Source organism: Passer montanus, unplaced genomic scaffold, assembly GCF_014805655.1.
Source record: "Passer montanus isolate IOZ18808 unplaced genomic scaffold, ASM1480565v1 scaffold35, whole genome shotgun sequence".
Classification (NCBI taxonomy): Eukaryota; Metazoa; Chordata; class Aves; order Passeriformes; family Passeridae; genus Passer; species Passer montanus.
In genome coordinates, this window is record NW_024368263.1 from 1,743,917 (window position 1) to 1,770,540 (window position 26,624).

Below are 26,624 nucleotides of genomic sequence, written 5' to 3' on the forward strand. Positions count from 1 at the left end.
AACATCTCCCCATTTACCCCCCCTTATCCTCACTAAACACTTTATAACCACTGATTTTAATATTCCACTCATGCAAATCCAGCCTGCACCTCTGAGATGGGGGCGGGGGGAGAATTTTTTTTTTTTATTCCTCCTTATTTAAACATTCTTTATTCAGGCTTTCATCATTTGCCAGTTAAGTCAACTAATTTTCTACTAAACCCAATTTCACTCATGGTTGGAGTGCAATTTCCCTGATTTTTCCTTGTGCCATGTACTATTAATGGCGCTTGAAATTACGCAAATAAAATTGATGAGCGCAAACGCCGCCTTTGCCGCCAGCACAGCCCAGGGATCTGCTGGGGAAACCTCCCCTCCCAGACCGGCCATGGGTGGTGACCAGCTCAGCCCCTCTGGCTGGTGATCCAGGCGTTTGTCCCATCCCAAATCCTGGATCAGCTGAGCCCTGGCTCCTCTCTGGGAGGGAGCAGCCGGAGCGGCTCCGATCCAAGCGGATGCCGAGCTCGCCTCTCCGCCAGCTGCCTCCACCAGCTGTGCCTACTCCAGAATAAATCTCCAGCAGCTTCTTGTCCTGCTATTTTCCTCTCAGAGGTACTTTAATCAGCCAGGGGACCGTCCCCTCCTCGGGCATGGTGCGGGTGCTCTGGAGTCAGATGACTGCGGGGTTATCTTTACATCCCATTGACCTATTTTCAAATTAACCCAACGTTTCTTTCCGCGTTATCACTCCTGGTGCTGAGAAATCCAGGACTAAATGGATCTCGTGGGCATCTCCTGGCAGCCTGGGCCAATATTTTGTGTTATATTTAATTGCATCTTCTCTGCCCACATCTGCTGCCATCAGCAAGGCTGAGAACAGAGCAGGGAGCCTGTTCTCACTGCTCCCTCAGCTGCAAGAGCCCAGCAGGCACAGGGATGTTATCCAGGGATGCAAGGTGCCAGAGCCAGGCCAGAGCAGCTCCCGGGGGTCTGTGACAAGCTCATCACAACCAACAAGTGCAAATCTAAGTCCACAAAATGAACATCCTACTGCCTGCCTTCTGCCCCCAGCTCTTCCCCTGCTGGAATGAACACCCCCTGGAAATGAGGATTTACAGGCAATTTCAGCACCTGCAATGGTTTCACTTTTGCAAGGTGCACCTGGACTGTTTCTCTGGTTCATCATTGATCTTGTATGACACAGCCCTACCCTTCCAGGGAGGAAGTTCAGTAATCCTTTTATTTATTTCCAAGACCTGGAGACTCAAAAGACAGTGCCAGAACAAACACTTCTTTCTGGTCGGAGACTCAGCAAATATGAAGGAACTTCCCAGGAAAGGAGAAATCAATACTTGGATTCCTGCAGGGAGCAGCAGAAACTGAGCATTCACGTGCTGGTAGTGCCTGGGCAGACCCTGGGACAGATGGGCTGTACTCCTGCTGTCCCAGCTGCTCCAGCAGCTCCAATAAAATGAAGAAATTCTCCCCCTATGAGGGTGGTGAGGCCCTGGCAGAGGCTGCCCAGAGAAGCTGTGGCTGCCCCTTCCATGGAAGTGCCCAAAGCCAGGTTGGACTCGAGTACCAGGAGCACCTGCTAAAGGTTGGAGGCTCCTCCCCAGTGGTGCAGAGCTGATCAATCCTTCCCCTGCAGCTCCATCAGGATCACATGGAACCAGCCACTTCTGGCTGTTTCCACAAGCAGCTCCTTTCTCTCCCACACAACAGCAGGACTGGTTTCGCCAGCTGGTGAGGGGAGTGAAGCCAGAGCCTGGGCATGGCACAGGTTTTCATGTGAACAGATGTGAGACAGAAAGATGGCTTTAATCTGCCAGGAGACAATCAGAAATGTGCTTTCTGGACATCGTGTTTCCATCTGAACAGCCCTTTGTGCAGCCTGAGCACACCTCGGTGAGTGCAGAAAGAGCAGGAAGATCACGGCTCTCGCTGTGTGCCAGGCACTGGGAGGAGATGGGGCAGTGGGAGCAGAGCCAAGTCCCACCACAGCTCCAAGGCTCCATCCTCCCCACCCCAGCACAGGGAGGGTGGCTCAGCACCCAAACCACAGCAGGAAAAGGCTCCCAGCACAGGGTACAGGCACGTGCTGCAAATCCAGTGCTTTGCCAGGACGAGAATTAAGAGTCCAGAACTTGACACAGAAGCAATTAAGCTCTGGGAGTGCTTTGTAAAGCCCTGACCCCAAGAGGCATCAAATCCCATTTTCTTCGACTTTCTGTCCTGCTTTATGAGCAGTTAATTTCGAGGGAACCATTGAGAAAATCACCTTTCAGTGCTTTTCTGAACTCCGCAGCAACTCACGGCTCTGCAGCCCCTTCTCCCCCAGCCTCTCCCTTAGCCCCAGAAAAGCAGCTGGACATGCCAGGATGACCACTCCCATGGCTCAAGGATGAGGGTAGGAGCTGGAGCATCCAGGAGTGCCCCTTGTGCTGCTTCTCCCAGGGAAAAAGGCTGAGAGGATCCTTCCTGCCTGACCCCAGGGCGCGGGGGCTCCAGAGGAAAAGCCTCAGTTTATTAAAGCTTTTTTTGTGGGCTCAGCCATTGCTCCAAAGTGCTGCTTGTAATTTTCCAGCATTTACTCATGAACTGCCTCATTAACAACCCAGCTCAGAGCTTTCAGGCACTTCCCACTCCTCCCCTAGCAAGCAACAACACCAACACTGGCCTGGATTCTCACCTCCCTGAAAGCACTTTTGGGCTACCAACTCAGCACCAGGGGTCTTCAGCAAGAATCAAGTGTTGCTGTTCAGATTTGGGGTTCAGCTTCTTCCCTCCCTGCTTCAAGACAAGGCTCAAAATGCTGCTGGCTGCCCACCCAGCACAAATCTCAGAGAGAAAACAGCTCCTGGCTCCCTGCTCCAGCTCGGCAGTTCATTTTCCTCCTGGGAAGATGCACACAGAAACACGGAATGGTTTGGGTTGGAAGGGAACAGATAACCCTGTGATTCACCCCTTGCCTCTCCAGAGGCACCAGAAGCAGCTCACAAATTCACTGGGAGTTCAAAGGAGAATAAACACCTGCACTTAGCTCAGCTACAGGAGAAAAAATAGCCCCTGATAGGACTCAGCAGTGGAATTCACAGATCTTGAAACCTGTAGTGGGTAAAAGATAACGCAAATAAACTGGCCCTGAAAAACCAGGGCTGAGCTGCATGGCTGTGATCTCAGACCTCACAGGGACGTTTGGACAGTGCCAAGCTTAGCTGGGGATGAAGCCTGCAGATTCCCTGAGCTCCTTATCTTTGTTCCAGATTAGCATCAGTCCCTAAACCAGAGGAAGAAGCATTTGACACCCCTGGCCCTCACTGCTGGGCAGGGAGAGGTGCCCAGCACACACATGGGTGTCACACTCCCAACATGTTTTCACCCCCAGCCCTTCATCACCAGCTTTTTTGACCAGGGCCTTACTTCTCCTCCTTCATTTGCTTGATCCTCAGCATTCCTGACCCGCTCCAGACCACCTCCAGGCACTGCTGCATTGCAATCAATACAGATGCTAATCATGAACAGCTCTCAGATAACCACTGGCTGAAGTGTATGCAGGCAAATCTTCCAGTGATCCCTTGCCAATGATCAATACACGCAGAAAAATCAGCTCAGAAATTTGAAGAGACAAAAAAACCAAAAAAACAAAAACCAAACCAAACCAGGAGAGAGGTTAATCTGTACTGAATAATTTATGGGCTCCAGTGAAGGCTTTGCTGGGCTGGAGCAGCTACAGCTCCCAGCCATGAAAAGAGCATAACAAGGATGGATTCAACATTTCACACTGCTGGAGCAAAATACCCCCAAACCCACCCAACACTGCTGCAAGGATTCTCCAGGATGGGAGAGGATAAATTCAGGCTCAGTCTACAGAGCTGCAAAGCTTTGCTGTTTCAAGGGGGTGCAGGACAGACAGGAGTCAGAGTGCCTGGGTTGCCACTTCCCAAGGACAGGGATTTAGCTTTGCTGCATCCCCCAGCCCTTTGTGCATCCCTGGCTCTCTGCAGCCCTTGTTCAAAGCTGTGGCTACAGGTAAAATGCCTCCAGGCTTTAAGGAAGAGCCCAAGATTAACTCTTAGCACACCTCAGGACTAATTACTCATGTTCTGCTAAGCCTCCCACTCGCTCCTGGTCAGGCAAAAGCTTTTCCCAGCACGCCGTAGAGGCAGCAGCCCAGCAGTAGGGATGTCACTGACACACCTGCAGGATCCAGCACCAGGACTGCTGGCACCACTCGTTCCTCCCCTCAGAACCTCTGCCCCTCTGTGACACATCTAACCCATCTCCTGATGGGCTGCACAAAGGTGCCCGTGGTGACCCTCCAAGCTGGGCTTGGTCTCCAGAGGGACAGAGGGGACGTGGTTACATCCCCAGCTCCTGCCTCCACTCACCCCAGCCCATCAACATGAAAGAGCACTCGACGTGGGTGTCCAGCATTTAAAACATCACCAAAGGCACTGGATGTGTGCTGGGGGAGGTGGGGACAGTCTCTGGGACACAGAGAAGGGCAAGATGTGCAGCCCCAGCCCGGCTCGCTCACTTCCCATCTCAGCTACCCAGGAGAAGAGATGGAGCTGCATCCCAAGGGACACATCCAAATCCACGTCAGAGGAGGAGCTCTCATCACTGAGAAGTGACGTGGAAGCTCCCAGGCTTCTGGCAAGGGCAAAATACTACAGGCAGCAGAGCAGCTCTCGCCAGAGTCACAGAGGGAAACGGGTGCTGCAGAAGCACCCCGTGAGAGCCGGCAGCTCCTTCCCCTCCCTAAACAACCACCAGGAGGTTTGTCATTATAGAACACAAACAAGAACCACACAGCAACAACAACACAACCCTCCCAGCCATTAACTCCTTTCATCCTTGACTACACGGGTATTATTTAGCATGTCACTCCCGCCTCTTTGAGGAGATGCTGCCTCTCGCATTAGGACCGGGATTTTTTTGAAGTTAATTAGTTAGGAGCTAATTCCATCCATTAATTCTGAAATGCTGCAAGGGGTGGGTTGGGGTTTTTTGTTGTTTTTCTCCAGGATTGTTGGGTTTTTATCACTCCCTTTCCAGCATGGCTCATTATGTGGCTGATGCCGGCTTAGCATCTCCCAAAGCCTGCCCAATCCTCGAGGCAGCTTCGGGCTCTTCTTGATTTATAACCCATCTAATTTGCAATTTCCCTGGTACTTGCCCTCCACTTGGGAGGGGAGCAAACCTTATGAGGCGACAGAAGGCAGCAGTGTCAGCCCAGTAATAGCAGAACAGCAGAAAGGAACAGGGCCCACTGTTAGCTTCTCCCTCTTTTTCCATCTAATATTGGTCCCTCTTGGAGACTCTCATCCTGTGTTGCCCCATGTCCCACAGCAGAAAGAACCACTCCCTCTGTGAGGAGTGCCTCCAGCAGCAACAAATCCCCTCACATGTCCTCAGGTCACCCCCACCACCTCCTGAGGTGGGACAACTTGGGGACCACCACCCCCTGCAAGGGATGCACGGGAAGGGAAGGGAAGGGAAGGGAAGGGAAGGGAAGGTCACCACCAGCAAAGCCAGCTCCAGGCAGGTGTCAGGGGACACAGGTGATGCTGTGTGCTGGCAGCAGGCAACCATTCTGCTCAGATCCAGCACTGAGGCCACAGCACAGAGCCCTGCTCCAGATATGTCCACATCAGCTCCATGCAAAGCATCACCTTACATCAGTCCTTCCCACTTTCCTGGGATGCAGGAGGGGATCTCTCCCAGCCACAATGCTGGTTGTACAGTACAGCACCAGCACTGTCCGAGATGCAGGTGGGCAAAGAGCCTCCCCCAGCCTTCTCAGACCTGGTGCTTCCACCTAAGACCTCGATGCAGCCCAGCACCCACCTCTGCAGCTCCTTCAGGGAGACTGTGACCCTCAGGCTGTGTCCCAGCATGAAGAGGGCAGCCAGGATGTCAGCCCACTGCACCATCTCGCCCAGAGGGCCTCCCTTCAGCACCCGTGGGCTGAAAACGTCCCCCGACTCCTCCGTCAGGAAGCCAATATGGACCAGGATCTGCAGAGACAAGGAGAGGGGTCAGCACTGGGGAAAGGGACGATCTGGGTTTTCCTTGATTCCCTCCAGCTCCTTTGCAGGCTGTGATTACTCAGGGAGCTCAGTCAGGTGTGCAGACAAATTATGTATGTCCAGTTAGCACAGACCCAATGGCCAGAGCGTGGCCCTTTGGCTGCCACTCTGTATCCCAGGGCCTGGCTTGTGCTCTCCATGTACATCACAGCCTGAACCAGGGGCTGGAGCTGGATTTCCCAGCACAGAGGGGCCAAAGACCCAATAGAAACACCACCAGGAGGGCCAGGAACCTCAGCTTATCCTCAGAGGAGATCTGTCACACTCCAATGGCAGCCAGACACCATCTCCACCCACCAGAACCCCTTTCCAAGATCCACCCCACTGTCACAAATCCACCAGTCCTGCCACATCCCAAATGCCTGTGGAGTCATGCCCATGGACAACAGACCAACCCTACAGACCCACATGTGGCATTCACATTCTCTGGAAAAATCCCTTTGCCCAGGATTTTTCTCCTGGGAAGCTGAGAAGCCTCAGAAAAAGGAAAACAATTCTTATTTCATTTGCTTCTCCTCTGTTTTGCTCATGTGGAATGTGTTTGGATATTGTTTACCCACAGGTGATTGTTTCATTGGATTCTGGTGTGAGTTATTTTGACTCATTGGCTAATCAGGGCCAAGCTGTGTCGGGACTCTGGAAAGAGTCACAAGTTTTCATTGTTATATTTTTAGCCTTCTGTAAGTATCCTTTCTGTATTCTTTAGCATAGTATAGTTTAGTATAGCATAGTATTGTTTAATATCATAGTATCATAAAATAATAAATTAGCCTTCTGAGAGCATGGAGTCAGAGTCATCATTCCTTCCTTCATTGGGACACCCCACAAACACAATACCCACATGCTGCCATAAATGAATTTTCCTGCCAGCTGGCTCCCCTCCCTGAGAACCCCCGTACGTGTTTCTGGTCCCGCTGCCGTCCCGCCAGCCTCTGCTCCAGGCGCCGCGCTGCCCGCAGCCACTGCTGGGCCAGGTGCCGGATCCTCTTCTTCATGAAGCTCAGGGACTCCTTGCCCGTGCCGATGAGCTCCAGCAGGCGAGCCAGGTCCCTCCGGAAAGCTGCCTAGGGAAGGAGCAGGCTCTGCACGGTGAGTGTAGGGAAAGCGGCCGCCAGAGGAGCCCCCGGGCTGCCCCGCGGCCTGGGGGAGGTTTGTCCGTCTCAGCAGAGGTGATCTGAGCCCTTCCTGCTGCCCTGGAGCTGTGGCAGCTCCTCCACCTCATGCCCCAAATCCCAGAGGGATCCCACTGCACGCAGGGCTCCTCGTGAGAACCCAGATTCCTCAGCAGAGGAAAGGCACGGACGTGTTGGAGTGGAGGGGAGGAGGCCACAAAAATGATCAGAGGGATGAAGCATCTCTGCTGTGGAGACAGACTGAGGGAGCCTGGACAAGAGAAGGCTCCAGAGAGATTTTCTTGCAACCTTTCCATACTTACAGGGACTTACAAAAAGACAGGGACAGAATTTTTAGCAGGGCCTGTTGCAACAGGACAAGAAGTGATGGCTTCAAACTGACTCAGAATAGACATAAAGAGGAAACTTTTCGTGGTGAGGGTGATAAAGCACTGGCACAGGTTGCAAAGAGAGGTGGTGGATGCTCCATCCCTTGAAACATTCAAGGCCAGGTCGGGCAGGCCTTGGAACAACCTCTTCTACTGCAAGGTTCCCTGCCCACAAAATCCCTTCCAACCCCAACCACGCGGTGATTCTGTGAAAACCCACATCAGGCATCATGGCCGTGCTGACAATGAATGTTTATTCCCACTGATGCCTCCCCACACAAACCCCTGGCCCAGCAGAAGCCAGGCTGGGCCCACCTTACCTGCACCCGCGGTGGCGGTGGCGGCGAGGGCACGGCCACCGTCCGGTTTCGCCAGGGCAGGGGGGGACAGAACCACTCGACCTCGCTGAGGTAGATGAGGAAGGAGCACTCGGTGCCGTCCACGCCAAAGAACGCATAGCAGGGGTCAGAGGTCCAGCGGGCCCTCATCCACTGCGAGGGGCAAAGAAACACACGAGGCCCATGGAGGAGGTGTGCCAGCCCTGCCAGCTGCCCCTGCTATGGAAAACTCTGTTCTCCATCCCTTTGTCTGGGAGATAAAAATGAAGGGCAGAGGGTGGAAAAAGGGCTGCAAACCCAGCCCCAGTGCCACGGGGCTGGTGTTCACCCACTCGGGGCCTCCAGGGAATGCGGGGCAGAGGAAGAGCCAGAAAGGTTTGCTGGGGGCTCCCTGGGTTTCTAGCACTGGTGCCAGCCTTCCCCAGGGGCACAGCCATTTATCTCCAGGAAATTATGCACCATAGGGATTTCTTCTGGCTGGCTTTGCTGGGGAGCTGCTGATCTCATTGCCCCTGGAGCAGCAGGGCAGGAGACAGATCTGCCAGCAGTCCCCAGGGATGATTTCACACAGAGGAGAATAACCAGGGACCAGAGCAGCGATTCATCATCCCCCACAACGGCTTTTGCCAGCCTCTTCCTAATTCAACTACAAAAACAAATCTGCTCAGGGACGGGTTGCTGTGCCCAATCTGTAAAGCACAGCAATCACCAAGAGGGGAGATGGGGTTACAGCCTTTCACAATTGCATTACATCCCGAATTTACTCAAATTGTGAAAGGAAAGGATGGCTAACATCCCTGGAAGTGAAAAATCCACATCATTTTCTTGTTCCTCCCACATCATTTTCTCACACCCTTCAACATCTTTCCAGAGAGACTGGGCCCTGCAGAAGCCTGAGCTTGAAGCATGTTGGGAAGAGGAGGGAAAAGAGCAATGCTTTTAATTAGTTGATGTAAATATGCTCTCTGACAAAGCCATCATGCTCTGGGCCAAGTGCCAGGCTGCATTCCAGTATGAAAAGCAGATTGGGTCAGGCAGGACTGATTGAGATGGAGGTTCTGGCCACCTGAACAAGCTGCTGCTCTGGGCAGTGCTGGGCTTAATCCCCAGGCACCAGGGAATGCTCCAGATATTCAGAGTTGATGTGCCAGAGCTTCCTCCTCACTGTGCTTCTGGCACTGAACGCACAGACTGCAGGCAGGGAGGGCTGCAGGCAGAGGTGGTCTCACAGCTGGTTCTGCTGCAGCCTGTGGCTCCAGTGCTTTGTACCACTCCACCTAAAGGTACATTTGGGGAGGGTATTACTGGGGGAAAACAATCCCATTTCTGTAGTAAAGGCTGCCAGAGAAGGTTGGACACCTCCCTTGTGTTTTCTCCTCAAAGCACAGCCCTGCTTTGCTTTCCACACCTTTGGCTCTGCTGCTCCTCCTTCAGTGGGATGCACCTTTCCAACATTAACAGACATTTTATTCTGGAAAACATCCCATTCCCCATTGCCCTTCCCAGTTTAACCCCCAGGGTCACTGCTTTGGGCCCTTCCATCCCAGCTGGAGACCCTCTCCCACACAGGGGACCCCAACTCACCTCCACCTTGCCAGCACAGTCGGGGTACTTGGGATCCCTGGGCACCTCACACTGATCCCTCCTGCCTTCCATCACTGCAGAGAGACAGTTTGGGCATGGGGAGAGCTGGGGCATGACAGAGGAGCAGCTGGAAATGCTGTGAGGAGAATGGGATGGGATGGGATGGGATGGGATGGGATGGGATGGGATGGGATGGGATGGGATGGGATGGGATGGGATGGGATGGGATGGGACAGGGCTGGCAGCCCCCAAGCATGTTCACTGGTGCCACAGCTGGGCTGGCAGACAGCCCCATCCCACTGGATGGAGCAGGACATTAAGGTGTGAAGCATCTTCAGCATCCTTCCCAAATCAGGGAACAAACAGAGGAAACCACCCTGCTTCAATGCTGGGAATGTTCTCTTTCCCTAAATCTCAGCAGGTGCATTTCCAACACTTCCCTGCACCCTCTGCCTGGTTCAGACCCCAAATTCCACCTATCCCCACTCTTATAAGGAGGCTGCAGGATCTAGGGAAGTACTTGACAGCCTTTAAGCTGTAAATTTGCAATAAAAGCTGTCCTGCTGAGCTGCTGGAAGAAGACTCGGCCCCCAGGGTGAGTTCCAGAATAAGCCACAAAGTGGTTAAAATGGCATCAGGATCTTTTCTCCCCTCATGGCTGGGTCAATAAAAGCCACCAGCCCCCCCTCTAAGCCTTCCTTTGCCCATAATTGCAAAGCAAGAGGTGCAAGAGGGAGTGGAAGCATCTTCAGCCTAAACCCCAAGAACCACACAGGCATTTGGGGGAATATCTGCAGAGCCCAGCTGCCCTCCCAGCAGTGCCACAGTGGGATGGGAATGTCTCTCCTGGTGCTGGATCCCAGCCCCTGTGAATTTGGATCCAAACCACCAAATTCTTCTATCCAAGTGCTTGTGCTGGCACTGCTCCTCACCTTTAATTTTGCATTTAATTCCCCAGCATTTATTCCTGACAGCCATTCCGATTTGTCATCACTCATCCAGGCACAAGTTTCCCAAGGAAGGCAGCCTCAAGATCAGCCTCCATTTCTGGGACTTTTACCAAATTTGTCATGGCTGGACCTTCCCACGGGCACAGCACAACACACAGGGGGTTTGGGGCACGGGGACCCCCAGGGCCACTGACCTTTCCCATTCAGGAGGCTGTTCCGGAGAATCTGATCCACCTTTATGGCAATGTCCGACACGTTCTGAGCTATGGCCTGGATCCTCTCCATCAGCCCAGCTGCTGGCTGGAACCTGGGAAAGAAACCAAATTAACCCTGAGAACTTGATGGCTCCCAGTGGTGACACTCAGAGGTGCTCAAAGAGAAATCCGTGCCCTTGGAAGCTGCCAGCAGATTGAATATAGCTCCAGGATGAAACATAGGAATGCCTAGTGCAGCATTTAGCAGGCAAAGAAGTCACTGCCTTCCAGAAGGTTTGATTGAAAACCTATTTAAATCAATGTTTTATACATATTCTGCCATTTTTTTGAAGTGTGCTGTTAAACATGGATCCACCTGTGCATTTTATGTGGGGAAAATATTAAATAGACTGGCAAGAAAATGTTTTTTCTTGTTTCAGATGTGCTGTGTTTGAAAATCCTCTGCTGTGATAATTGGTCTTGCAGTAGGAAGCTGTGTTGAGGAAAAAAAAAAAAAAGAGAAAAAGAATAAAAATACAGAGAAAATAAGGTAAAACTGAGGATGGCTGAGGAAGTTCATGGGCTTGGAGCAGAGTGGTGAAAAACACACAGGACACATGGATGTCCTGAGCCAGCCCATCCACTAAAGGTGGGGATCAGTTTCTCCTCCTGAGGAACAAGTGATAGGACAAGACAAAACAGCCTCAATTTGCACCTGGGGAAGTTTAGATTAGATTAGATTTGGATATCAGTAACAATTTCTTCACTGGAAGTGAGGCCAGGCATTGGAGCCTGCCCGGGGAAGCAGTGGAATCATCATCCCTGGAAGCATCCCAAAAATACCCAGATGTGGTTCTTAGGGACAGGGTTTAGTGGTGGGCTTGGCAGTGCTGGGTTAATGGCTGGACTCGATGATATCAGAGGTGTTTTCCAACTTCAGTGATTGTGAGTTTCAGGTGAGTGGATTTGCAGCAAGGAGCAGCAGCCAGGGCTGTGCAGGGACAGGGAGCAGGGGCTGAGCTGGGAATGGCAGCACCAGGAAAGCTCACAGGAACCTTCCACCAAGGCTTGAGGTCAGATCCCACCAGCTTGGATTGCTGCACATACTTCCATGGAATCAAACCTGGAATCAACACTGTCCTGGGTGAACAGCCCCAGTGAACTGATCCAAGGAACACGTTGTGTGAACAGGAAAACAGAGCCCTGTAAGGAGGCCACTTGTCAATTAAAACCTGATATAAGCTGGAAAAAGGCAACGAGAACTCCATCCCTCAGCAGTGGAGCCCTGCCAGGTCTGACAAGGAGCGAGCCCTCCCACTCCAACACCTCTCCTGTGTCTTGGTTTGAACAGAAAGGTGTCTGCTGAGGAAGGCAGGAGCCTCCCCTGAAATGGAAAATGCAAACCCCCTCCTTCTGAATTATTACAATTTTGAAATTAAGGGGCTCTCAGGAAAATATATGGGAATAGGAATAACAGTTCTCTACTAGGAAAAAAGAATACATATATAAAAATAAAAATGCAGTAATACAAAACAACACTGGCAGAGTCAGAGCAGGAGCTGAGCCCTGTGTGTCAGGGTGGTGGCACAGTCCCATCCCATGGGGGCTCAGCCCTCCTGCAGTGCCAGCTGTGCTTCTGCTGGAGCAGGGATCCTGCACAAGGCTGCAGTTTTCCTCTGCAGCTCCAGGGCTGCTGGAGATGGGCCTGCTCTCCCTCTGGGAATGCAGGGCAGGAGAAAGCTGCTCCTCTGGGAATGCAGGGGGCAAAGGCTGCTGTGCTGTCCCAGGCTCAGATTGTATCCAGGTAGGAATGCTTGGCTCCTCCCCTGGGCGGAGCATCTCCCCATGGGATGCTGGAATTTGATCAGCCCTGCAGGGACACTCCCTGGCCATGGACAGCAGAGATCTGCTGGAGGGAGGATTGGCTGTGGGAGAGATAAAGAAAACTGCCCTGTGAACAGAAAATAACTGCCCCACCTCTGACAGATGGTGATAGAATACACACCCGCAGCCCATCTTGCATTTCCAACCTAAGATACCTGCCATTTCCACCACAAACAGCCACCATGTCTCCACGAGTTATCCCAGTAAATAATCTCCCCTTCTGCAGTGTTTGGGTTGTAAGTTTTCCCTCTTGCTGCCATTGAGGTCATTATAATACAAGAGAATGTCACATGCAGTGAGCAAAACCAAAAGGGCTACCTTGAATACTCGTGGTACAAAAAATATGTGCTGATGTCAGGTCCTTCGTGGTGAAGTTTTATGTTTGTTCTCCAGCAGATCAGTGAACCCGAAGGCTGGGATTTAAAGTACCTCTGTCCTCAAGGCTAAAAAAATCCTGGTTTTATGAACCGACACTGCTTCAGTTGTTGATTTAAAGTCCATTTGCCAGCAGCGAGCAGCCCACATTTTTCCTTCTGGCATGGTTTATGACCATCAATATTCAGGCTGCATATCTCCACAGGGAGCCACTGATCTTGGGCTTTTAAGAAATAATAATTAAATGCAGAGGACACCATTGCCCCCAAGTCACTTCCAACCTTTGCAGAAAATAAACCCCAGGTATCCTGCTGTAACCGTTGCAGCAGGGAGGCTGCTCGTGAGGCCCTGGGAAAATATGGGCACAAAAATAACCTGAGATAAGCTCTGCTTGTCAGCATGGCTCCAAGGAGATAAAATTGTCCTGGTCTGAAAGCTCGCACACCCCCATTTCTGCAAACCTTTTTCCACCAGCAAGCAGCCTCAGACCCTGCAGGTGATGAAGAGACACTCAGTAAACATCTGGGATAGGCAGTTTAGGAGGAAACATCACAAGGATGCAGTGAATTTAGAGCCAGTGAGCCCAAACTCCTGTTTTCAACAGGAAAAGGATGTGGGCTTGGTGAAGATGCACCCCAGGTTTCTCCATCACTCATGGTAAGGATCTTCCCAGAAGCTGTCCCGATCCTCACTTGCTCCCAAACACCCAAGGAACGGTGAGCCTCAAAAATCAACAGCAACCTCAGTCCCCACGTCCTCACTGATGACCTCCAGACCTTAGCTCAGCCAGGGCTGAGCACTGGGCAGCCACAAAAATGCTCAAACAAAAATCAGGATCCTAAATAAATCCTAAATAAATGGCTTTCTTCCCACACAGCTTTGTCCTGCCATGCAGCCATAGTGCTGGGTGATGGAGCTGGCTGAGGCTCTGTGCCAGATTGCCCAGCTCTTGTGAAGCTACAGCTGCTCCCCAAACACAGAGATTTCACCTCAAAGCCCTTTGATGCAAAATGTATTTCTGAGCATCGCATTCCAGTCCTCCAGACAAGCCAGGCATCGCATGAGCACCACAAGGCTTTCCCCACGACACAGAGGATTACTGGAAAGGGACACTAAAAATGTCCACCATGACTCCTGGAACATATGAACGTGATGCCTTGTGAAGGCTGACCTAGAACAGGGGCTGGACAGAGCTAAAGAATAAAGCAGGGATTTATTAAAAGGCCTCCATGGATCCACCTTGGGCAGCACAAGAGCCCAGCCAGGGCTGCACCCAAGATGAACTAAAATGGTCACAAAATGCATGAGGGCTCACGGGGTCTCTCACTTTGGTCAGTTCTGCTCCATTTGCATCTTGGAGTTAATTGTCCATTTCCAGCTTTAGCCCCTGCAGTCCCATCCTTGTTTTTCTCTCTCCAGCCCATGGGGTTTGTGCTCTTGGGCTGAGATTTGGATCATTTGTCCTTGGTGCCCAGCTAGAGCAGGAATTGTTTTGTGTCCCTGCTCTGTGCACAGAGCTCACCATCCCCTGATATGAACCCAGACCCACACACTGAAGCAGCACAGAATCTGAAAAATAGAAAAGCTAAACCTGAGGAATCAAAAGGAGAGGGAGAAAAGTAGAAAAGCCCCTTTGAAACACAGAACCAGGCTCAGATCTCCCATGCTCCTCACCCTTGCATGTCAAACTGGATGCCTCCAAACCCTCGTGGGGTTTTTCTGAGCGAGGGATTTCACACCTGGGGAGAAGAGCCACTCTCCCAGCTGGGAGCACTGACAGGTCCCAGTGTTTGTGTCTGCTGGGTAACAAGGCCATCACGGGAGCAGCAAATTTCGTGTAAGGCATTAAGGAGGTGACAAGCAGGTTAAGCATAAGTTACATCAACTATCAGCACAGCGATTTGTCACCCAGGCGGGGGACAAGAAAATAAGGCATTTAAAGGTGTATCTGCCATGTGAAAAGGTTCTGTGTGCCTCGTGGGAGTTTGATGCCTTGTTGTTAGTAACTGGAGACACGAGGAAGGACAAGGTAAGTGGTTTATTCTGCTCAACAGCAGCAGGAATATCCCACCACGTGGTTGATCCAAGCCAGGATGCCAGCACAGCCCTTGCCAGCCCAGCAGAAAAAGAATCTCCTTTCTTCCAGCACCACCACTGCCCAGGGAGCAGATTTGTGCCTTTTCCCTTCCTGCTTTTTAAATTTTTCCATAGTGACATGCTAAATGCCACCAAAATGTGCTGGCACTGTGCCAGCTATTGAAACTACACTAAATTACCACAGCTTTTCTAGAACAATTTTTTCCCTGGGACCTGAAAAGCGTTTACTACAGCAAGTACAGTATTTTTACTCCTAACCATCAATATAGATTTCGTCTTTATTATTTTCAGATTTATATTTCCCCCCGTTGATTAAGATTCAGATCACACTGTGCTTTATAATGCTCTGTATACAGTATTCATTTCCTTTCAAAAACTGCTATTAAGATGTATCTTTCCCCACTGACAGATCATTTGCCATAGAATATAGCCGGAGGTTGGGTTTTCTGTCACTTTTTTATGCATTAATTTGGTTCCCTTCACTTTGCTCTTGTCCCCAACTCCACAGCACCAGCTTGGTTCCAGCCTGTTTATCCCTTTACAAACCACTGTATTTTTATTGCCTTTTATAAAAGTGGCATTATGAAAAGATGAATCTCTTTCTCTTTGTGTGTTGTCTTCATAATACAAGCCCTAAACATATTTGCTTGCTCATCCGATATTTCTTGCTATTAACTTGTGAAAGCCATGGCTTTGGGAAGACCAATACAGATGGAGAAAAGCAGATGTTCTGAAGATAATACATCAACAAATTCAGCATTTGCACAGAGCAGTTTACCAAAGGATTTCCACTTGCTCACATTCAGTGTCTGTGCTGCCATTTGCCTCTTTAAATATTTTTTTAACTTTTTTTTTTTTGCCCAAAGACCCAAAGCAGAGCAGAAAGCAGCAGGGCTGGTGCTGCTCTTTCACTGCTCTGGGGACACAAATCACATCCAACCCCACAGCAGCCTCAGTCTCCAGGCCAGAGAGCTGAAATCCCACAGGGAAGAGAAAGGGAATGCCAAGGGAAAAAGGATCTGTCCTGTCCTCCTGGTTCCTGCTGCTGCTTGTGAGGTGTTGCCTGTTCAAACAGCTGGGACATCTCCAGGAAAAATGAGCCCCAAGGGCATCACCAGCAGGTCACCCTGAGGGCTCAGGCTGCTCTTCCCATCCATCCATCTGCCTCTTCATCCCCAACCCCCTCCAGTGGGGAACACTCAGAGTCACCCAGCTCAGGAAATCACCAACTCAGTGGCTGGAAAGCTGAGGAGTCCCAGGGATGTGGGGAAAAACTCTCATCCGAGTGCTGGATAACAAAAAAGTCATTAAAATGTCCAAGAAGATGGAAAAATTAAAAGCTTTGCTCCACTAACATAAGAGAATAGAAGTAAAACTCATCCATGCTGGAGGAAGAACATTTTTGGGAGATCCATGCCCTGGTGTGTCTCTCCACATCCTCTCTGGGATGGCTTGTATCCAAAAACCAGGGTTGGCCACAGGGGAGAGGGCAGGACGCAGACCCAGGGGGGTTATTGGGTGGCTGATGCTTTGTCTAAAATTTGTGTCACAGTCCCCTGACACCAATGACCCCAAGAGAGGAGGTGCAGCACGAGAGGCAGCAGCAGCTCGGGAGGCTCAGCTGGGCAGTTTCTATTTATTGGCCTTGTCACCCTGGATTTAATCCTCATCATCCAGTGCTGTTCCCCTGGCTTGGATGAGCAGCCAGGCCTTGTCTGAGTGCTGGTCCTGGTGGTGGGAGGGCAGCACACCCCGTGCTGTGATGGGAAGATCAGGGAGGGTTCCACATCCTGCCCCACTTGGGAAAGGCTCAGACCCCCAGCGAGCAGAGCAAAAGCCCAAAGCTCTGCTCATGATCAGCATGGTGGAAACTGAGAGTCATCCTGGAGGAAAAAAGTGCAGGGGCTGAGGCACAGCTGCTTTGCTCCCCCCTGGAGTGGGCTCTGCAGGTCACTCAGCCCCTCGGTGCCTTTCCTGACACTGGACAAGGACAGGGATGTGGCACCTGGCTTTGCACGTGTGAGAGGGTCCCTGCCACTGAGAAGTGGCTTTATTCTTCACAGGCTGCTCCTGCCAGTCAACTGGAGGAGAAATCAAAATGAAATAAAAATATTCTTTTAAAAAAAAACCAGAGGGCAGCATTTGTTCCCAGTGTAATTTCTGGGGTCTCTGTACTTCCCAAGGTTTTCCACCTCAGGGTGACACAAACGGCTCCATCTTCCCTCCACGAACACCTGACTAAAGACCTGAGCTCGCTCTGGCCATGTTTGTGCTCACTGGGAATTCACCCTGGGGAAATATCCCAGAGAACAAGACTTGGGATGGGAGCATTCCCTGGAAACTCATTTGAAGCAAATACCAGATGATGCATGGCAGAGCCCTGACTGAACTGCTCCAACACCAAGTTACATAATAAATCACATAATAAACGCAGGAGCATTTAACTCACTAAAGCACTTCCATTTATTCTCATTTCAGTTGATTGTGGGTGATATTTCTCACACAAATACTTTTCTAAAAGACCCTGAGCCAACCCAAAGCTCGTGGCTGCACACCCCAGGGGGGAATACTGACATTTCAGTGAGCTGGCAATAAACTTCATGAAAAAAAAATGATGAAAAGCAGCTTTGCAACCAAATCCTGTAGCTCACCAGCACAGCCAGCAAAGTATAACCAACGCCATTAATTAAAATATTTTATCAATGCTATAAAGTGCTTTGAGATCTTCCCCAAGCAGAACACAAAGCTGAAGCCACAAGCCCAAACTTTCATTTTCCTCCTGACCCTCAGAGCAGAACTGGGCTGAACCACAGGCCTGGGCAGCTGTGGGTTTATTTATGGGATCACAGAGGTCATGAAAAGGAGGGTTATGGGATCAGCACTTTGTTGGGGCATAAATCAGATATATTTATCTACAGGCCTGAGTAGCCTGACGCAGGCTGGGAGAAACCCCTCCAGTGAGCTGGGGAGGCATTGCCAGCCTCACAGGCTGGACTAAGAGGGACCTGCCTAAAAGTGAGACCAAAACCACCAGTTTAATCAGAATCCTTGGGCAGAGGATCCCCTGGGGCAAGATACATTCCTCAGCCCCCATTTCTCTGCCAGCTGTGTGTTTGGTGCTCACGCTCTGGTTAATTTGAGCAGGGGTATTTTGGCAGCCTGTGTTTCCACTGCCAGCACTGCACCCTGCCCTGACAGACCTTTCCATCGTGTCCATGCCCCAAGCTGAGAAGCCCCTGAGCACATCCCTCTGCTCCAAAATCAGGGGATCTGCTGGAGGTTAACAGGCTCTGATTTTCCTTGTGGGGTAAAGCAGACACACAGGCTGGGTAAAGGCAGCCCCACACCACCACTGCCCAGCCCTGCCCCTGTGCAGCCACCCAAAAATAACCACAGCACAAAAACACCACTGACTGCACTTGGCCTCAGGTGCTCATTCAAGGAGCTTCATTTACCAGCTCTGTCATAAAGCAGTTTCCAGTGTGCCAATGGAAATAAATAAAATATTTATTTGGCATGGAAATGAAAATAAAATAAAATAAAATAAAATAAAATAAAATAAAATAAAGATAAAGCAGTTTCCAGTGTGTCAATGGTTTGGCATGGAAAGAAAATAAAATATTAAATATTTCATATATATATATATATATACATATATATATATATACACTAAAAATAAAATAAAATAAAATAAAACAAAATAAAATAAAATAAAATCCAATAAAATAAAATAAAATAAAATAAAATAAAATAAAATAAAATAAAATAAAATAAAATAAAATAAAATAAATATAAACAGAAAGCACAGCCTATTGCTGAATTAAGTTCAGCAAATTAAGCAGGAGGTGCTGGGGGAGGTGCAAGCCTGGGAGCAGGAGGGGAGGGTGTGAGTGATCTGGGCACACCTTGGCACCTGTCCTATGCCCATGCTGGTGATGCCCAGCACCATTTGGGCTGTGGGGCTCTTCCATGAGGCCACAGCCCTTCTGGAAATGTGGGGTGCATGGATGGACCCTGCTGACCTGCTAGCAGCACACAGCCACCTCCCTGCTCTGCCTTAGAGAGAAAAGCAATTTACCCCAGCTGCCCAGGCCTGAATTCCCCCATTTATGTCCTCTCCTGATGCTGATGGGGACTCCAGACTGGCAGTGAGGCCCTACACTGTGCCCATCCTCTCCAAGCAACATTGAAATAGGGGTGCTCAGCCTGGAGAAAAGGAGACTCGGGTGCCCTCATCACTCTGCACAGCTCCTGAAAGGTGCCTGTGCTCAGCTGGGGCTGGGCTCTGTCTCCAGGCAGCACTGACACAACCAGAGCACACAGCCTCCAGCTGCACCAAGGGAAATACAGGTTGGAGATCAGGAAAAAGTTTTTTACAGCAAGGGTGATAAAGTTCTGGAATGGCTGCCCGGGGAGGTGGTGCAGTCACCATCCCTGGGTGTGTTTAACAAAGCCTGGATGTGGCACTGGGTGCCAGGGTTTGGTTGAGGTGTTGGGGCTGGGTTGGACTCCATGATCCTGAAGGTCTCTTCCAACAAAGTGATTCTGTGAAATCATCCAGGGCCAGGCTGGAGCCATCCTCAGGAGCTGGCAAGAAACAACTCACCACCTCTGCCAGGGTGTGGGACCTGTGAGGAAGGCGAGTGCTGGGGAGGAAGGCGCCTGTCTCCTGCTGCACCCCTGCTCCTGCAGCAGAACCAACACCCAGCAAAGCCAGGCTGGACCACAGGGTGGGTTTTACCTTCCCTGGGCTGCTCTGAGCAGCTTTGCCCCCTCCCCTTGCTGCAGCCCCCCCGAGACCCTCGGGAGATGGGAGGCAGTGCTCAGAGGGGTCCAGGGCTGCTCCAGGCTCACCTGGGCAGCAGGAGAGCACAGCCTTGGCTGTGATTTCACTGCAGCCAGCTCACCAGCAGCAACAATTCAGGAATTAATAGAGCCGGGCTGGCAGGATGCAGGAACATCATCCATTTAGTGTCATATTGCGAGACTTTTAATTACTGGGGGAATATGGAGTCATGTAATGATTACAAGAACAAATACTTAAAGTGTGTGGAAATTAACTGAGCCTTGGCAGTAATTAAGCTTGAAGATTAATCAGTCGTTAGCAAATAACACCCTGTGCAGGCTAACCACCACGTGGGGAGAGGGATGACCAGGAACGCCAGTGCTGCAGACCCCAGCCTTCCCCTGTGCCGTGTCCCTGGGGGATGAGGTGGGCAGGGGCAGCCCAGCTCCTGGAAAAGGGATTTTCCAAGCCCCAGCACTGCTGGGTTACGGTGCCAGCTTGGGTCAGCCCCTTCAGACCCCTCCTCCCCTCCCTCCCTCCTAAGCACTTTTCAGCAAGAGATCAACACTTCCCCTGCAAACTAATATTTCCCTTGCCCAGTAAACAGCTCTCCAGGAGGCTTCCATAAGCACTCCTAATTTCCTTCCCCTCTGATGATTTACGAGGGTTGCATTCAATTAACAGCAGTATTGATTTTCCTGCAGCTGACTGGCAGCCTGCTCGCCCTCGTTAGGGAATCCATCCTTCCCCTCCCAGCACGGGCAGGGTTTGGGCAGGATGCAGGCAGCAGGGAGCCCAGGCAGGGCTGGAGAAGGGATCCAGCAACCCCCGGGGTTCACAGGTGCAGCCTGTGTGCCATCCCACAAAACCTTTGGGCAGCTCTTCTAAAGGGAAGGAAATTGCAGTGGGACATTTGGGTTTTTCAAGAGTTTTATCTAAAGCATTGCAAGGGGCTGGAAATGGAGGCACCTGTGGAATATTTGATCAGACAGCCCCAGCGGAGCAAGAAAGATTTTGCAGCTTGGAAAGGAGGCTTTCCAAGGCAGGCCATTAATGCCACCCTGCATGTTCAGACTTTTCCTTGCACTTTCCAAGGGGTAAAGCCACGCCAAGCCTCTGCTGGAGAGGCACAGCGCTCACAGGTTATTCCACAAAGCTCAGCAAAGCCTTCACCTCCTTCCTCTCAGCTGGAGCTCTGCAAAACCCAGCCCTCCTGACTCCACTGGAGATCCAGCCTTAAGCAGGAGAGCACTTTGGAAAAACAAGAATTAATCCACTTTTGGGCAACTGGAAGCACAAAGCCCACGCTGGCAGCTGTGCAGAGCGGGAAGGAGACGAAGGCAGCAGCCGTGCCAAGCAGGGACGCTTTGAAGACTAAAATCCCTTTGAAATTACCACCCTTTAATTGTATTATCTTCCCCTGACAGCCTCAAGTCGGTCACTGGTGATCAAAGAGACAGAGACAGGGAGGGAAGGAGACAAGCCCCTGGTGGAATCCCGGGATCCTGACGAGGAACAGCACCCGGGTGTCTCCGTGGGGCTGATCCGGGCCCAGGAGTCATTCTGGGTCCAGGAGCAGCTGGAGGTGCCCATTCCCACCTCAGCACAGGGGTCCCCAGGACTGCAGCTGGTTACCCTCGAAGGGACAGGGAGCTCAGCACCCAGACTCCAGAGGGTTTGACACCAGCTGCTTTTGGATTCCCCCGGGATGCTCTGCTCAGCTCCTGAGAGCACCCGGAGCTGTGGGATCAGCACAGAGCCAGGCTCTGCTCAGAGCAGGACAGCTCTGAACCCTTCCAGCTGCCTCATGCACCCCTCAGAGGGCAGCAGGGACCAGGACAAGCCAAGAAAGGTCACCCTGGATGAGGCAGCACGTGTGGCAGCAGAGGTGGAGCCACCCAAACCTGCTGAGACCCAGAAGAGCTGTGACACCTCCAACACATCACATCCCCTCTGGGCACAGCCCTCAGCCAGAGCCAGGGCTGCAGGGAAGGAAGGGAGCACTCAGGAAATGCTTCCCAAGTGTTGGCAAATGCTGCCAGTGCTTCATTAGGGACTGCCACAGCAAAATCCCCCCACAAGAAACTCCCCCCTGGTGGCTGCTCCACCTGGAGATGCTCTGCCCCACGACCACAACGGGATCTTCAGAGGTCAGGTGAGAACAAGGAGAGGACAGAGATGGGTTTGGATGCAGAATCAAGTGAAGAGAATTTATTTCTCTTTAGGGGTGAATTATGAGGAGCAAAAGGTGACAAACTCATTGCCCCTGACTTTCCATTCCTGCAAATTAAGACATCTGTGATCTCAGCCACTCAGGCCCATCTGAGCACACACACAAAACCTGAGGCTCTTTTGATGTGGGTCCATCAGCTGCAATCCTCTCTTCAGGTGATGGCCCCAAAGCCATCACTCCCACAGCAGATCTGAAACAGCAAATCCCATCTGCAGCCATTGCTGCCAGCCCTCAGAAACGCTTTTAAGTTTCTCTCTTGGCTGCTGGTGTAGAGAAACAACCATCACCTGAAATTACTGGTTCTTTTAACACAAGACTGGCCAAGAAAATCGTTCCGTGTGAGCAAGCACCTTCCAGTGGCTGGCTGTAATAGTCCTGTCCACTCCTCTCTGGAATTATTGGTGATCTCATTCTCTTGGGTACCAGCCAGCCTTGGAACAACAAAATCCCCAGCACCTACCATGGCTGAGGCAAATTGTATTTTCTCAGTGCTGGAAATGATGCTACATAAAAGGCAGGGCCACGCATCCCACGGCTGCCCCTGCAGCTCTAGCTCAGGTGTGCAGGTACTGTGGCAGAGCTCAGCCTTTAATTACAGGCTCGCTGACTCTGTTTGCTGTTACAGGCACAAAAGAGGCTCGTGAGGAAAGCGAGGGAGAGGGATGGAAATGCTGATGGGAGCAGGGAAGAGCACAGTGATGGCAGGAGGTGGAGGTGGGAATGTTGAGAGGGATCCAGCAGGATGCAGCACAGCTCCTGTGCTGGCAGCACACAACAGGGCAGGGGTGACCCCTGCACGTCACATCCCTGCCATCCGCCTCTCCTGTGTCACCCGAGGCTCCGCCTGAGCAAAATCCACACTGGCATCTTTTCCACACTGCCAAGTTTGTCCCAGGTGCTGCCCCTGTGGTTTTTCATCTCTGCTCCCCCACCACCAGTTACCATTTGTGCACTGACACTCAAATTAGTATCAATGAGTGTTTAAAGGCTCCCAGAGCACAGGGAAATGTCTTTTTAGTGAATCAGTGTGCCACAACAGGGAGGTCTGTTGGCATCTCTGATGCTGCCAGCTGAGATGTGCATCACAGGGAGCCAGGGCATCATTTTAAGCCCTTCTGCACATTTTAAACCTTGCTCAGCTCCAAGGCTGAGCACATCAGCCCTGGATTCCAACCAACCACCAGCTCCACAGCTACCCAAGCAGTACAGGCACAGAGCAGGTGTCCTGAGCTCAGGGAGCACATCCCACGTGCCAGGTGCTGCTTGGCAACTCCCAGCTCCAGCTGCACCACAGCACAGCAGTGCAGACACTGCCACACCTGCAGCTGGGACAGCTGCTTCAGGACATCGTGGAATCATAGAATATCCCAAGTTAGGTGACACCCACAAGGATCACTGAGTCCAGCTCCTGGTCCTGCACTGGACACCCCCAAAAATCACACAGTGTGCCTGAGTGCAAATGTTTCTTGAACTCTGACAAGCTTGGGGGTGTGACCACTAATCCTAAAAATCACAGTCAGTTCGGAAATCCCAAAAAAAATGGTTCCAGACATGGCAAGTGAGACTAACAAAGATCTCCCCAAGGCCCACGTCCCGTTGGCTCCCACCACCCTCAGAGCAGCTCAGCACATTGGGGTCTCCTGCAACACCCCCACGCCCAGCACTGCTCCACAGGGTCTGACTGACCTGTCCAGAGGGAATCGTGCTTCATCCCCTTTGTGGAAGTCAGTGCTGTTCTCCAGCCTGGCCAGGATGTCCATCCTCTTCATCAGCAGCTCCAGCATGTCGCTCATCCTGCGCAGCACCCCTCGGGACTCCAGCGCGCCCATCACTGCAGCACACAGAGAGCAGCTGAGGCACAGCCACGCCAGCCACTGACAATCCCACCCACGGGACCCCCTGCCCCAGCCCCACAGCTGCCCCTGGAGCTCTGCTCCCCACCCCCACGGGTGCTGTGTGGAGCATCTCAGTGCCCTGCTGTCCCCGTGTCCCCTCCCTGGCCCCACAGCCCCATCGTCCTGTCCAAGCAGGGTAAATCCCTGCCCACATCCAGCTCCTCCAGCTCCGTGGTTATCTCAGCCTGGATCCAGCCCCCTCACCAGGCATGAACTCCTGACTTATCCACCTGATCCAGCCTGTCCCGAGGGCTTATGGCAAACTGACTTCATTCCCAAGCACCAAATAAACAGCTTTTCATTTGGCACTTCTATTTCTCACCCTCCACCTAGCCCAGCACCCTGCCTTTGACAGCAGCCTGCAGAGGATGCTTAAGGAAAAACATGGGAAACTAATCAAAGAGGTGGTGCTCCCCAACACATCCTCCCTGCAGCACCAGATTTTCCTGTTACAGAAAAGAAGAAATTTTCTGCCCAAATCTGCGATGGGGTGGGTGACCCAGCACTGGAAATAGCTCAAGTGCTGCATCTCAAAACCCCCCCAGCAGCAGCCCCCAGTTCCCAGCCCTGTTTAACACAGTTTTCTGTGGGTTTACATGGCGCTGACCTGCTGCCACATGGAAAGCACAGGGGGATCCAGGAGCTCCTGGCTCCCAGCTTGATTTGCCATCTAGTGACAGGCAGCGAGCCCGGAGCCAGGGAACAGAAAATAAAGCTCCGGTATCATCTCAGCTCGGCTCATTTCACGTTGGTAATAACTTAATCAGTGCATAATCCCCTGAACCTCTCCCGTTTAGCTTATCTCTGCCATTCCACTCTCATGTGCTTTCCAAGAGGCAGCACATATTTAATTTAGGGAGCAGCAGGAGCCAGGGGCACTGGGAAGGCAAGCAGCTGCTGGATGTCCTGGGTGGCAATCAGGTGGCTATCAGGACTTAGGGACACCTCATGCACCTCCAAACAGATGCACAGCCAGTCTTGCAAAGGCAGAGGGAGTTTGGGATTCCCTACGCTGGCACAGCCAGGGTGGCGGGATGGATCAGGGCATCCCAATGGCATTGTGTGCCAGGGACAGCCCTGGCATGGGCTTCTCCTCACCACAGGAGCTGGCTGAGCACATGGAACAGCACATAGGCCTTGGTGGGGGTATTTGGGTGTTTGGGTGTTCAAATGAGAGCGGGGTGTGGCTGTGGTGGGATCAGGGGCACCGTGACAGCTCCTGCAGAGCTGCAGCCCCGGCTCCATCCCTGCTCCCCCAGGAATTCACCCACTCTTCAGGCAGAGCTCCCAGGGGCTGGGGAAGCTGCTTCCCAGGGAAGGCAGCACTGGCACTGCAGCTGAACTGGAGGCTCCAGCCCCCCAGGCTCCCCTGCCAGGCTCTGACCCCGGCGGGCACTGGGGTGACACTGGATCACTGTGGCACGGCACACGAGCACAGGGCTGTGAGCCAGCCCGTAACCCCTCCAAGAACATGACACTGGGCCAGCCAGACCTCGCCAAAGGCTGCCTGCCACGCTCGGCTGAGATTATCAGCAGCACATTATTTTTCCTGACGCTATCTAACGAAACAGAAGAAACATTGAGAGCAAAAGCAATTCCTCAGAAAGAAAGAGGACAAGCCACCATTCATGGAGATTGAAACTGGGCTCTTCCCCAGACATTCCCTCAGCTCCATGGCAAGAAGTCAGTGATTTCTGCTTCAGTCAGTGGGTGCCCAAGGTCCTGTGCAGCCCCAGACCTTCCTGGGTGGGTTTGGGAAGGCAGGAGCCACCTGGGTCCAACCCACCAGGAAGGTCACCCTGTCCCCTGGGTGATACCAAAGTCATAGCCTGTCCCACTGAAGAGCAGCAGCACTAATGAGCCTGCAATTAAAAGATGCTATGGGGGGTAAAAAAAATGGAATTTTGGAATCTGGAGATCTGTTTTGACAAGGGCTGCCCCAAACAGAGCTGAGAAAATCAGGCAAAGGCACAAACAAGGGAAATAGAACAGCTCTGACATGGGCTTAAATCAGAAAATCCACTTTAGTTATTTGTCCACAGACTGAGCCCATTCCAGTGCCATCCCTCCCTCAGCTGGGCTGGGTTCATGGGTTGCAGCCCCAGCACCCTCTGTCCATCCCAGGACTGACCATCCCCCAAACAGGGATTTCTACTCAGAATTTGCTCCTGCTCTGACACCCCAGCATGGCCAGCAGGACAGAGCTTAGACCTTAAACTTGGTTTCTGCATGAGACAGTGATTACTGATCCCTCTTGGATGCTCCTGTGCTGCAGTGGGTGAGGCTGGAGGTCAGGAAAAAGACCTGACCCAAACCCTACAGCTGCCCAGAAAGGCTGAAACCACAACCCCCAGATTCCCATGGAGTCCATCCTGGCCTGGGGATTTGGAGCCCAGCTTGTTTGGGTGGGTCAGGTTGTGACAGTTTGCTAGGAACACATAAAGATGTCCCTGGGAAGGCAGTGGAGATGGAGATTTCCTGGCAGCCCAGGCAAGGATGGCTCCTCCAAGGCTTCATCCCAGAAGCACAGCTGACAAGACAGCTCTGCTCCCAAATCACTAATGAGGGATGAGGATATTCCCACCAGGACACAAATCCATTTCCCTGTGGATCCCAGAGAGCCACAACTCCAGCTCTGCACTCACCACCAGCCTGGCCCTGACATTCCCAGTGGCTTCCCTGAATTTCCCTGAGATCTCCCCTGCTGTCACTG

At 51.8% G+C, this 26,624-nt stretch overlaps 1 protein-coding gene across 3 annotated transcripts in view; it reads right to left on the reverse strand.

Annotated features, from left to right (window-relative positions):
- MGAT5B (alpha-1,6-mannosylglycoprotein 6-beta-N-acetylglucosaminyltransferase B) overlaps positions 1-26,624 on the reverse strand; it is a 71,016-nt gene that overhangs the window by 21,959 nt on the left and 22,433 nt on the right. For all 3 annotated transcript variants that reach the window (XM_039716433.1, XM_039716435.1, XM_039716432.1), the window contains exons 3-8: positions 23,703-23,847; positions 10,642-10,754; positions 9,498-9,571; positions 7,896-8,066; positions 6,974-7,138; positions 5,833-6,002 (exon numbers count right to left, since the gene is read on the reverse strand). In XM_039716433.1, the coding sequence (XP_039572367.1) occupies positions 5,833-6,002; positions 6,974-7,138; positions 7,896-8,066; positions 9,498-9,571; positions 10,642-10,754; positions 23,703-23,847 (838 nt within the window). The remainder of the gene's footprint in view (positions 1-5,832; positions 6,003-6,973; positions 7,139-7,895; positions 8,067-9,497; positions 9,572-10,641; positions 10,755-23,702; positions 23,848-26,624) is intronic.